The 13,896-nt window shown below is 42.1% G+C and overlaps 1 protein-coding gene across 3 annotated transcripts in view; it reads right to left on the reverse strand.

Annotated features, from left to right (window-relative positions):
- The window catches only part of AMFR (autocrine motility factor receptor), a 64,035-nt gene that overhangs the window by 38,167 nt on the left and 11,972 nt on the right, over window positions 1-13,896 (reverse strand). For all 3 annotated transcript variants that reach the window (XM_008977444.5, XM_008977445.4, XM_063597590.1), the window contains exons 3-8: window positions 9,736-9,900; window positions 8,275-8,427; window positions 5,040-5,080; window positions 4,745-4,877; window positions 2,804-2,937; window positions 1,554-1,664 (exon numbers count right to left, since the gene is read on the reverse strand). In XM_008977444.5, the coding sequence (XP_008975692.2) occupies window positions 1,554-1,664; window positions 2,804-2,937; window positions 4,745-4,877; window positions 5,040-5,080; window positions 8,275-8,427; window positions 9,736-9,900 (737 nt within the window). The remainder of the gene's footprint in view (window positions 1-1,553; window positions 1,665-2,803; window positions 2,938-4,744; window positions 4,878-5,039; window positions 5,081-8,274; window positions 8,428-9,735; window positions 9,901-13,896) is intronic.

Consider the following 13,896-nt stretch of genomic DNA (forward strand, 5'->3'; position numbering starts at 1 on the left):
GAGTACAATGGCATGATCTCAGCTCACTGCAACCTCCACCTCCCAGGTTGAAGCAATTCTCCTACCTCAGCCTCCCAAGTACCTGGGATTACAGGCACCCGCCACCATGCCCAGCTAATTTTTTTGTATTTTTAGTAGAGGTGGGGTTTCACCTTGTTGGTCAGGCTGGTCTCGAACTCCTGACCTCGGGTGATCCACCTGCCTCAGCATCTCAAAGTGCTGGGATTACCCCTGAACCGCTGCAGCCATTACTAACCAATCCCCCTGGATCTTTTCAAGCAGCAAATCTAACCCGCCAGTCCTTAACATTCAACAGCATCTCACCACTCCCAAAGGTCCTCCAGACCCTGCCTATGTGTCTCCTGCCTCAGCAGACACCCCTCTCCTTTACTCTCTGGGATCGGCCACACAGCTTCTCTTTTAGTCTCTTCCATTTCTTCCTGCTGCACAGATGCTCCCTCTCTCTCAAGTACCTAGTACCACGTGACCCCTCCTTTTTGTTGACTTAACTCCTACTTATCCTCAAGAGTCACTTCCTTCAAGTTTGAGTTGGATTTTTTCATTACAAGCTCTCAAGAACCATGTTCCTTTGCTTTAAAGCACTTATCTCATTGATACTTTAAAATTCATAAATATGCCTGGTTCATTCACTTTTGACTCCTCCATTCGACTGTAAGCTACAGGAAAGCAATGACCACACTGGTCATTTTCATTTTATCCCCAGAGCCTAACACAGCACTCAGCACATTAAAAAAAAAAAAAAAAAAAAAATCTGTCAACATATGTGTTGAGTTACCGAGACTCTAGCTCCCATATGAAAAAGAAGAAAATCTCTTTGAGACTATAAAATAAAGAAAGGAAGATTAAAGATGCAAAGATCAGAACTTTCCCAATATGCAAAATTGAAAACACATGCAAAAGGCCAAAAGATACCTCAAGGTCCATCAACATCAAAACACCAAACCTATACACACAGTCATTTACGTGAGACAGACAGAACCCCAATGACATCTCAGATCTACTTCCATCTGGAAGGATTACAGAAGAGACTATTTGTAATCCTCGATAACAGACACAGCTCTTCTGTGCTGTTTAGCGGTCCTGGTCTAGTCCCATCTCAATCCACTTCTCTGGTGTGCTTTTAAGGCTTCTTTTGGGCATGTACAAAATGCAAAATTCTATATTCTCTCTCCCAGTTAGATAATAAGCTGTCTGAAAGCAAGGACTCCCCGCTAATCCTTTCTTTTAAATCTTACAGGCATATTTGCTATACTTCAGAGCTAAAATGGAGAAGAAATATGAAGACAGCTACCATACCCAGAAACTAAGATGACAAACTATGGGTGGGAAACAGTCCTATGATGTAGGGAAGAGGCTAAGGAACAAAGAAGGATACCCAAGAGCTTCCCAGAACACTCAGTGCCAGCAGCAAGGCCAGGCTGAGGTAATGTCCCCACTCCTCCACTAGGATGAGTCTCGAGCCTGGGTACACAAAGCACACACATGCCCTGGACAGAACACCTGTCCCACATGGCCCTTCACAAAGCTCCTACTTGTGGAAAAGATGTCCGCAGGGCAGTTTCCGCGCAGCCTGCATGGAGTCCCAACAGATGGCACAGTCGTCATTGTTGACAGCCAGCTCCTCTGGAGTAGCAACTGCAAACCTGTGGAAACAAAACAAGCCCAGCAGGAACCTCAGTCAGTTCCACAAGCACACTAAACACCACTTGATAGACTGCGCCTGTATCACAACACAGTTACAGAGAAAGCATGTTCAGCAAAACATTCTTGATAATCAAAAATATAACTTACCTTCAAAGCCCTTTCAAAAGTGAATAACTTATGCACAGGAACTTTGTCTAAATAATGGTTGCTAGGCCGAGCACGGTGGCTTATACCTGTAATCCCAGCACTTTCGGAGGCCGAGGCGGGGGGATCATGAGGTCAGGAGTTTAAGACCAGCCTAACCAACATGGTGAAACCCCGTCTCTACTAAAAATGCAAAAATTAGCCGGGCGTGGTGACGGGCGCCTGCAATCCCAGCTACTCAGGAGGCTGAGGCAGGAGACTTGCTTCAACCTGGGAGGCGGAGGTTGCAGTGAGCTGAGACTGTGCCACTGCACTCCAGCCTGGGTGAGTGAGACTCCATCTCCAAAATAATAATAATAATAATAATGGCTGCTGTTAGTGAAGACCTCGGAGACCATATCCGGACAAATCAGAGGAGTAAGGCCCCCAGAGATCCAATCTGTGTCCCTGGCCACAAAGAAGAGATCCAAGCTGTCCCCCTGGGCGCAAAGAGGATACCCATTAATCTTGCACCTCCAGGCGTGGCTTAGCCCCAGCTTGGCAAAAGAGTGCCTCCTTCAATGAGGTTAAGTATGTGTGTGTAAACATGCATGTGCAAAGAACAACAGACCCACTTTCAGGAAATGAACAGGGCAGAAGCCCAATGAAGTGTCTATTTGATAATAATGACAATAAAATCATGACAAATAAGAGCCTAATACTGAGCACTATCTGCCCAGTACCATTCTAAGTACATGAATTATCTCACCAAATTCTCCCAATAGTTCAGGCAGAAGGTTCTGTTTTCATCCCTAATTTAGAGGTGAAGTAAATTGCCCCAAATCACACAGCACCTAAGTGGGGATTCACACCCGGGCAGTCTGACTCCAGAGCCTTTCCTCTCCACCACTCTGTTAGCAGTTTACAAACATACATTCTGATATACTCTGGGATCTGCTGTTATTAAAAAGCTAAAATGAGTAAACTTAGGCAACATCAACTTGTGCTTCCTTACCTGGCCTCCATGTTTCCAACCACACGTAGATAGTTCTTGTGCCGACGAATTCGACGTTGCACCTCATGAAACAGGTAACGCAGCTGCATAAAGATGACCAGGCTGGCCATGGATAACCAGATGTTGCCAAATAACTTAGAGAGAAAGAGAATAAAACACACGGTAAAAGCGGACGTGAACTTGCTAGTGATGAAGGCGCAGTATGCAGCGGAAGCTCTTCACTGTTGGTGATGGTGAACTGCAATGTCTTTCAGAAAGGAAATACACAGATTTATCTCATTACTCTAAACAATGCACATCCTCGTCAGCCTAGGTGCTCCAATGCCAGTCATCTTTCCTGAGAAACTCATCAGAAATGGAAAAGCTTTATGCAAAAAGATGTCTATCCATGCAATTATAAAACAGAAAATATGAAAATGAACAAAATGCCCAGAAGAACAGTTAGGTTGTAAACTCATGTAATGTAAAATTATATAGTCATTAATTACACTTATTATACTATATAACTACATATTACTATTATATTTGTATATATAACAGTTCTGAAGGTCAATTATGGGAAGATAGTACTAGATAAATGAAAAAAGCAAGATATAACTATCTTTATCAAACTAATACATGATAAAAAATATGTAAAATGTGAAATAGCAAACAACCAAATATAATCTATAAATAACCCATTGTGGGATGCGGTTTATTAAATCATGGTACAGCTATCTGATGATATTTTTATCCTGAAAGTATTAAAATGGCTTAGAAGAACTGATGCTAGCACAGGAAAATGTTCATAATACATTAGTTTTTAAAGAACAAAACTATATGTCTAAAATATGATCTCAATTCATGAATGTATGTACTCAAATACATAAAAAGAATCAGTTAAATACAAAATACATAAAAATACAAAATACATAAATACAAAATACATAAATACAAAAAATACATAAAAAGAAGCAGTTAAATACAAAAAATACAAGCATGAGGAAAAAAATTTAAAAAAAGAAGATAAAAAATCTTAACAGTTATCTTTGGCCATTTGTTTGTCCCCTTTTTGAGGGGGGAGGGAGGCTTTTTTTTTTTTTTTTGGGACGGAGTGTCACCCTGTCGCCCAGGATAGAGTACAGTGGCGCGATCTCAGCTCACTGCAACCTCCATTTCCCAGGTTCAAGCAATTCTCTGCCTCAGCCTCCCCAGTAGCTGGGATTACAGGCATGAGCCACCGCATCCAGCCGAGGCTCTTTTTTTAAAAAAAGAATTACATACTTTCTTTAAAAAGTATGTTTTCAAAGTTTCTTTCAAAAAGTAGACTTAGAAATGTGCCACGTCTAGCTCAATAATTTTAAAATGCTACTTGCTAGGCTTATAATTTAAATAAATTGCCCACCAACTATTTTAATTCTCACCATTATTAGATCACTGAAGGGCCAACCAATGAAGCAGATCTACGACACCGTAACTTCTAACATACCAAAGTAAAATGTAAACAATGATGGTAGTAGGAATGTAGGAATTAAGTATAAAGACTTTTTTTAATTACAAAGATGGAAAATGTATAAATCTGTGAAGTAGCTAACACTGCAGGAATTCCCATTACCACCTACAAAGTACCTGCTAAATATTTAAAGCCATAGAAACTATGGGGAAAGGCAGCTCCTTAATTTCATGCTAAAAGAATAATCTATTGACTTGGTCAGCAGAGTTAACTAAGTCTCCCAGGACAGCAAACACTTCCCGAGTTAGGCACCAGCCAAAGCAGTTCCACGGCACTGCCTTACACCCAGTGGCAAAAAGAGGGAGGGTTTGCAGCCACATTCATTTTTAGTCTTTAAGTAGTCCATCCACATCTTATTTCTAAAGTTTCATTTTTTAATGAAGAAACCATTACTGTTCCTGATTCTGAAAGGCTTGCCCTCTGTTAGAGCTCCTTCTGAGGAAACTTACCAACATGTGAATATGGTGCATGAGGTCCAGGGACAGGAGAGTGAGCTCCATGACAAAGTCTGTGTAATAGACATACGTCCCCTTTCCTTCCCACGTCCCTTCGTGGTTGAGGTCCCAGAGGTGAATTACGTATCTGTAATGAAGAGAGAAAACACCTTAGTAATTTACTGTTACTACTGAATTTGGTTTAACCATGTTGTAATTTAGTCCGATTTTTATATATTTCATACCTGCTACATCTTAAAATCAACTGTATGAGTAGGCCTCCATCACCTCCCTCCCCAATTTCACTCACCGTAAAATCACATGAGCAGTCCTCACTGTCACAAGAAGAGACTATAAAAAAGGATATTTTCTTTTTAGTAAAATGTAGCATTGCTCAGGCCAAACTTTTTATAAAATGATAAAAGACAAACATTTCTCAGTTCAATTAAAAAGCAGATTGTTCAAGTTTACCCATTATTTTATTTTCTCTGCTTCAAATTTCTGTAAAATATTTTTATGACCTAGAAACCCAACTTTTATTGAGGAAAAGTCCTGTTAATAGGTGACAACCAATTACACCTACCCCCGGAATCCCCCTACAATCTTGAGGTTTACCCTGGTAGTCTGACCATCAATTCTATTTCACACAGCATTAAGTCACTATCACTGATTACTTAGAAGGGTGATGCCGTAACTCCAAGTATAGTTCAGGTACTGCTATCCTAGACACGAGGACCTGCTCTCTCCCTAGTGCTTTGTGCACTCCCTTTGTCCACCAGCAGAAAAAAGAACGAAAGCAATCAAAAGCAAAATAAGGCCAGCCACATCACACCTTTAATCCCAGCACTTTGGGAGACCGAGGCAGGAGGATTGCTCAAGCTTAGGAGTTCAAAACCAGCCTGGGCAACATGGTGAAACCCCATCTCTACAAAAAATACAAAAATTAGGTGGGCATGGTGGCACATGCCGGTAGTCCCAGCTACTTGGGAGGCAGAGGTGGAAGGATGGATTGAGCCTGGGAGGTGGAGGCTGCAGTAAGCAGAGATCGCACCACAGCACTCCAGCCTGGGTGACAGAGCCAGACCCCAGATCCTGTCAGAAGGGAAGGGGAAGGGGAAGAAGTGGAAGGGGAGAGGGGGGAGGAGAGGGAGGAGAGGGAGGAGAGGGGGGAGAGGGGGGAGGAGAGGGGGGAGGAGGGGGGAGGAGAGGGGGGAGAGGGGGGAGGAGAGGGGGGAGAGGGGGGAGGAGAGGGGGAGAGGGGGGAGGAGAGGGGGAGAGGGGGGAGGAGAGGGGGGAGAGGGGGGAGGAGAGGGGGAGAGGGGGGAGGAGAGGGGAGGAGAGGGGGGAGAGGGGGGAGAGGGGGGAGAGGGGGGAGAGGGGGGAGAGGGGGGAGAGGGGGGAGGAGGGGGGAGGAGAGGGGGGAGAGGGGGGAGAGGGGGGAGGAGAGGGGGGAGAGGCGGGAGGAGGGGGGATTGGGGGGAGGAGGGGGGAGAGGGGGGAGGGGGGAGAGGGGGGAGAGGGGGAGGGGAGAGAGGAGGGGGCAGGGGAGAGAGGAGGGGGGAGAGGGGAGAGAGGGGAGAGGGGGGGAGAGGGGAGAGGGAGAGGGGAGAGAGGGGGGAGAGGGGAGGGGGAGAGGGGAGAGAGGGGGAGAGGGGAGAGGGGAGAGGAGAGGAGAGGAGGGGGGAGGGGGGAGGGGGGAGAGGGGAGAGAGGAGAGAGGAGAGGAGAGAGGAGAGGGGAGGGGAGAGGAGAGGAGAGGGACAAAATAAGTCTCTCATGGCTTTTTTTTTTTTTTTGTAGAGACAAGGTCTTGCTATGTTGGCTAGGCTGGTCTTGAAGGGTATTTTTTTTATTACAGAAATTGACGGCCAGGTACAGTGGCTCACACATGTAATCCCAGCACTTTGGGAGGTCGAGGCAGGCTGACTGCTTGATCTCAGGAGTTCAAGACCAGCCTGGTAACATGGCAAAACCCCATCTCTACAAAAAAATAAAAAATTAGCCAGGCATGGTGGTTCATGCCTGTGGTCCCAGCTACTAAGGAAATGAGAGGATCACTTGAGCCCACAAGGTGGAAGTTGCAGTAAGCAACTGCACTCCAGCCCGGGCAACAGAGTGACACCTTGTCTCAAAAAAAAAAAAAAAAAAAGAAATTTTTCATTAAGAAAAAAAGTCCTCTTAATCTAGTAGAATAAAACTATCACATTATTTATGTTTTAGATTAAATTCCCATTTGTAAGTGAAAAATATTTTACAGGAGAGAGAAACACTATGAATATAAGAAATGATTTAGTTTAAAATATCAAATCTGTAATATGATAAATTATCTTAAAAGAATAAACAGTAACAAGCTAAAATAAAAGTATATACTATAGTATGAGCTGACGGGCCTAAGTTAAATGTGCTTATTTTTAGGTATACCCTTTTCAAAGTTTGGATAATATTATATTAGTTGAAAGTTAGAGAATCAAAAAAAGGCAAACATAAGTATCATTCTAACTTTGCTTTGCAATAAATCTAAAGCAAATAAGTCAGTGTAAATGGATTTTTCAACAGATTTTCTGTCAAGACGAAATACGGTTGTATATTTTTCATATACAGAAGTATTCACCTAAGATTACATATCCTATTATTTATATTAGGACTATTGTATTTTAATTACAATATTATAATATGATAATTAACATTATGTATTTAAATGTTCCTTTTCTAATTTTACTTACACTACTAAATGTACTCAAAAATGAATGCTGTCAAACAGAAATAAACTTTAACTCTGCTCTACCAAATTCCCAATGAGTAGTTCAAATGTAGTGTTTTGATATTAGCCAGTTAGCTTCAGTTTATCTAATATCTCATTTTTTAATTAATAATACTAATTATGGGTAAGATAAAAGTATTTTGCCTTTGGCCTGAAGAAAAAGCAAATATAGCCATTAAATATAAGGACATACAAACAATTTTTATTTCTTTTTTTTTTTTGAGATGGAGTCTCGCTCTGTCACCCAGGCTGGAGTGCAGTGGCGTAATGTCAGCTCACTGCAACCTCCGCCTCCCGGGTTCAAGCAATTCTCCTGCCTCAGCTTCCCAAGCAGGTGGGACTACAGACGTGCGCCACCACGCCCAACTAATTTTTTTTTTGTATTTTTAGTAGAGACAGGGTTTCACCATATTGGCCAGGCTGGAGAATTTTTATTTCTACTGAACAGAAATTGGTATTTTCAGAAAGGTTTAAAAGAGTGAAAAATTTTTAAATCTTAAAATATTCACGAATAGACCAGATTTTTCCTTCAAAATGATGAGTACAGTTTATTCATTATTTTGTAAAATCTTTATACCCTACGTAAAGAAAGAGTTACATAAAATACCACACAAAAGCATTCAGTACCAGTACCCAACACACAAAAAGGAACTGAAATGCTTGTTAAAATGAAAGACCAAATATCCACCTGTCATTTCATGGGTGAAAATAACTTGTCAAACATCCAGCTTCCTTGAAAACAGACAGAAATACAATCTGAGCAAGTCCTGCGTCCAGTATCTCACCTCTGCAGCCATGAAAGCCAAGGTGTGCATTCCGTGGGTGTAGCCGGTGATGGAGCAGACGGCCGCCAGTCCACAGCAGGAAAGCAGCATGGCAACCAACAGGGACAGGACTCGACCGTGGCTGCTCATCGGCGTGGTGGGCGAGAAGGAAAGCTGAAATGCACACAGTAGGAAACTGCTCATTCTTCTTCATGGAAGTGTTAAACTTCACTGAGAAATTAAAGGTCAATCTTGGCTTCTCTGCTTAGGGTTCTGTGCTAAGCACAGAAAAGCATCCCATTACTATATGGTCCTACTCTCCAATAACCCAAATATGAGCATGAGCTCATATTTAGAAATCCTTGTCATTTAATTTACTGAGTATAACAATATGCATTATATTTTCATCCCTTACTCTCAAAGATCCTCCTAGCACTGGGATTATAAACCTCTAGAAGCAATGTTCCGAGGGTATATAACTCTCTCCTCTCACCTTCAACAGGACTCAGGACAGTGCCTGTTCTGTTCTGTTTCTTTCTCAATCTTGCTCTAGTCCTCCTCTCTGAAATTGGCATTCCTAGTCTATTAGGGCTAGCACAATTGAAATGCAATCCAGGCACAGGTTTACCACTACTACAACGTGATGTCAGCATTATGCAAGGAGAGGCAACAGTCTGAAAAGAAGGCCTAGAGCTGCAACTCCTGAGGTCACAGGCGGAGATTAAAAAAAATAGTTTGGGAGGTTAGAAGCTCCTGTTTGTGACTTCAAATGAGGGTTGAATGTGAAAGAAATAAAGGCTGTGAGAGTGAGATTAACTCAAACCAAGGTGCAAGGTCCATGTGGACTGGGTAAAGACAGGGAAAAACAAGGCCCTGGAGTGGGTTTAACTGAGGGGCAGCACTGTAGGTGCACATTTATCTGGGACTCATGAGACTACTTCAGGTCACTAATGGGTTGGAGGTTCACTCATACAGCTATGATCTGAAACCAAGTGACAGATCTTGTACCAGACATAAAAGGATTCACTTCTGCAACCAAGGAAGCTGAGGGAGCTAATTCAGTCCTGGCCCGGGGTGGAAATAGTATAAACTACTCAGAAAGAAGAGCTCCACGAACTAGAGTAAGCTGGGAGAGACAGAAGGAGACTAGAACAGAAAATATCTAGAAAAGACCAGATTTTATTGTTTATGTATCAAGGTTTCCTTGCACTGTGAACAAAACAGTCTGCATAGGTGAAGTGACCCCATGTTAGCAGTAAGTAAACACTATGGGGTTGGGAAGAAAGCTCCCCAGGAGACAACGATTCTGCATCTCTTGGCTGCTGTAGAAAGTTCTTCAAGAAACAGGCAATGGGGGCCTGATCTAGAAGTCTTCCCAGAAGAGCTACCCTGACCATGCCTGCTGTGGCTCATTCACATTACACAATTCAAAGTTGGCAAACGTGGTGACTAAGCAAGCAAAAAGCTTGGCTAAAAACTCACATATTCAAAACGATCCTTGCAGAGCTGAACCATCAGGTGCAGAAAGACAAGTCCGGCAAACCAGAGGCACCACATGACCACCTCTTCCACTGTCTGGACATTCAGCACACCAAAGATGAAAATGAACTTGTAGAAAATAAAATTCCAAAATTTGTCTTTGAGATGCTAAAAAAGAAAAATGTTTATGAAGGTGAGTACCATCACACCTACCCCATTTGAGGGAAGTTACCATAACAAAAGCCGGCTTCTATGGAAGATATATTCTGCACTTGGCTTTCTAATACTTGTCCTCAAGAAAACAGAAAAAAAAAAAAAAAAAAAAAAAGCAGCCATCTGAAGAATAGAGGTAAGACACCCAGAAACTAATCTGTAGACTTTGGACTATAACCCTAAATCAATTATGGAATGTTAGCTATTCAAAGGATAGCGATATTAGTTTAGTAACTTATATATTAAGAAATAGGCCAGGTGCAGTGGCTCATATCTGTAACCCCAGCACTTTTGGAGGCTGAGGCGGGTAGACAGCTTGAGCTCAAGAGTTTGAGATGAGCCTCGGTAACATGGGGAAACCCCATCTCTACCAAAAAAAAAAATACAAAAATTAGCTGGGAATGGTGGTGCACACCTGTAGTCCCACCTACTCAGGAGGCTAAGGTGGGAGGATTGCTTGAGCCCAGGAGGTCGAGGCTACAGTGAGCCATCATCATGCCACTGCACTCCAGCCTGGGTGACAGAGCAAGACCTTCTCTCAAAAAAAAGAAAAAAATGCTTACATTTTTAATGCACAATGAAAAAGAATGGCAAGGGCTATCATTTTTACTACTTCTACCTTCCAGATTCTTACACAATAGAAAAGATTAGACTTTTTTAAAAAAATTCTTCAAATTAAAAAATAACACAACACAACCACTTGCCAGCCCATAATAAAGGGGGCATAAAAAGTACAAAGAAAATGAAAAATGCTGCCTTAACATTTTTATGAATTTTCTTGTCTTTTCCCTATGTACAAAACACATTACTTTTTGTACAATGCTTTCTTTCACCTATTGTATTGTTAGAACCTTAACAATGTCAATGAATATTCTCTGAATATACCAATGTACCATTTCAATGGCTAAAGATGGACACTGAAACTGTTTTAAAATTTTCACCACGCAAAAAAAACATTATAATAAGGGCCGGGCGTGGTGGCTCATGCACGAAATCCCAGCATTTTGGGTGGCCAGGGCAGGTGGATCACTTGAGCCCAGGAGTTCGAGACCAGCCGGGGTAACATGGCAAAATCCTGTCTCTACTAAAAATACAAAAATTAGCTGAGCATGGTGGCACAAGCCTGTAATCCCAGCTACTTGGGAGGCTGAGGCATGAGAATTGCTTGAACCTGGGAGGTCGAGGTTGCAGGGAGCCATGATCATGCCACTGCACTCCAGCCTGGGCAACAGAGCAAGACTCTGTCTCAAAAAAAAAAAAAAATTGTGATGAATATTTTTGTACGTATCTTTGTATGAGTTACTTCAGCACTGTCAAATCAAAAATTGCAAAGATTTTTATGGTTTATAGTAAAATCTACCTAACTTCCAAAGCAGTCCTGTAAGTGTACATTCCCATGGGCAGTGTGTATGCATATTTGCTTCACTGTACTCTTTTACACAGAGGGCTTCCAGTTTTAACAATCTTCACTAACCCTGAAATAGGAGAGCAATAAGGAGGGTCTAGTTCCCCCACATGTTAAAATAGACTATCAAGCCGTCTAGGAGGGTCAGGGAGAACTGACTGAAGAGGATAAGAATGGAAGCATGATTCTAAGTATACTTTTTTTTTTTTTAAAGAGACAGGGTCTCACTCTGTCATCCTGGCTGGAGTGCAGTGGCCCAGTAGTAGCTCACTGCAGCCCCAAACTCCTGCGCTCAAGCAATCCTCCCACCTCAGCCTTCTGAGTAGCTGGGATTACAGGCACATGACATCATGCCCAGCTAATGTTTTTTATATTTATATTTTGCAGAGATGGGGCCTCCCTCTGTTGCTAAGGCTGGTCGCAAACTCCTGGGCTCAAGTGATCCCACCTTGGTCTCCCAAAAGAATGCTTTTATATGTAATTTGGAACCACGTAAATGTTTCACAAATTCAAAAAATAAACACAAAAAAGCAAAATGTACTACAAATTAACAACGTGACTCCTTAAAGATTTTGAGAACTTAAACACACTGTACTCTGACCAGATATCTTTTGTAGAGAACAAAATAAAGTGGAAAAAAATCATAGAGTATGCCCTAACTCTATCCATCAAAAGGGCAGAGACACCATAGTGGTAATGAGCACACTCAGCCAGTATACAGCTTGGCTTCTAAATATCATTGCCCAATAACGTGAACTAGGAATCGTTGGTGAAATGTCTGTTTCCAGACCTGGTGCAGGGAAAGTACAAGGTGAACTTAGGACATTTTGTGCCCTGGTTTTGAATGACACTGCCACTTGGCTCTGCCATTTAGTTTCTGTGTGACCTTGGGAAAGTCACTTAACATCCCTGTGCTTTAGTTTCCTCATCCATACAATAGGTCTTATAATAACAGCATATACCTCATAGAATTGTTGGGGGAATTATACATAATATATGTGAAATGGTTAGACAAGTGCCATACTAGGCACTAAGCACTTAAAAAAACATCAAAAAGCTTCCTTGCTCTAAACCTCCACTTAACATTTTAATCATTTTAGATATTTGATGTCTTTGCCTCTAGCATTACTCTATTTCTAGAACTTTAAGCACCCAAGAACAAACCCATGTCAATCCTAGAGATTTCTAACTCAAAATGGTTCCTAATTGATGCTACTGGATGACATTAAACATAAATAAACCAACATAGAACAGCAGGGAAGATGCGATCGATGCTGAAAAAAATGAAAGTGGAGCTGGATAAGAAATATGCTCATTATAATTACCTCTGGATCTAGTTAAAAAATCTCTAAAATACTCCAAGGTTATACTTTCTATAAATTTCAACCTGATAGAAGTAACCTTTTAGGGAAAAGAAAGTATATAAAGCCCACTGGTGCCAGATCAATCCACCAAGCCTGCCTGGCCTGACCAATTTCTGGTCCACAAATAAAAAATTTGAAGAGAAACTTGAAGAAGTATCAAAAGAAGCATTTAAGCCAGTAGAAGTGGCTCACGCCTATAATTCCAGCACTTTGGGAGGCTAAGGTGGGCGGACTGCTTGAACTCAACAGTTTGAGACCAACCTGGGCAGCATGGTGAAATTCCGTCTCTACAAATACCTAAACAATTAGCCGGGTGTGACACATGCCTGTAGTCTCAGGTACTCAGGAGGCTGAGATGGGAGGAGACTGCTTGAGCCCAGGAGGTTGAGACTGCAGTGAGCGGAGATCGCACCACTGCACTCCAGCCTGGGTGACAGAGCAAGATGCTGTCTCAAAAGAAAAAACAAAAACAAAAACAAAAAAGGCAGCATTTACAACCTATCTGGGAGACCTCTAGAGTCGATACTGGAGAAAGTGCTGAAAATGAAAAATCTCTGAGAATACAAAATAGTCCTGTTCACAATGGCATCCAAGGGCTCAACCACCAAGTAATACATGTCAGCTCTAAACTAGGACTTCAGCTGATTTTATAAAAGGAAATTTGGGTTGAAAAGGGTAGGTAAGGAGAGAATGGAACACTCTGAACATAAAGTAAAGCTGCTGTTGTGCTTTTCATATAGTAGGTTCCTGTGTTTTATCACTGGGATAAGATAGAATAAAACACAATTTTGTTCTTATGTTGTGATTTTGAAGGCCAGTTCTAAATTTTTACTTTAAAACATACCATGCCAGGCACAGTGGCTCACGCCTGTAATCCCAGCACTTTGGGAGGCCAAGGCAGGCGGATCACCTGAGGTCAGGAGTTTGAGACCAGCCCGGCCAACGTGGCGAAATCCTGTCTCTACTAAAAATATATAAATTAGCTGTGGTGCACACCTGTATTCCCAGCTACTTGGGACGTTGAAGCAGGACAAGTGCTTGAACCCGGGAGGCAGAGGTTGCAGTGAGCTGAGATTGTGCCACTGCACTGCAGCCTGGGTGACAGAGCAAGACTCCGTCTCAAAAAAAAAAAAAAAAAATTATTCTACACCCTACCCACTCAAATCCTCAGCAAACTGCCAA

This window comes from Pan paniscus, chromosome 18 (assembly GCF_029289425.2).
Source record: "Pan paniscus chromosome 18, NHGRI_mPanPan1-v2.0_pri, whole genome shotgun sequence".
NCBI classification, from domain to species: Eukaryota; Metazoa; Chordata; class Mammalia; order Primates; family Hominidae; genus Pan; species Pan paniscus.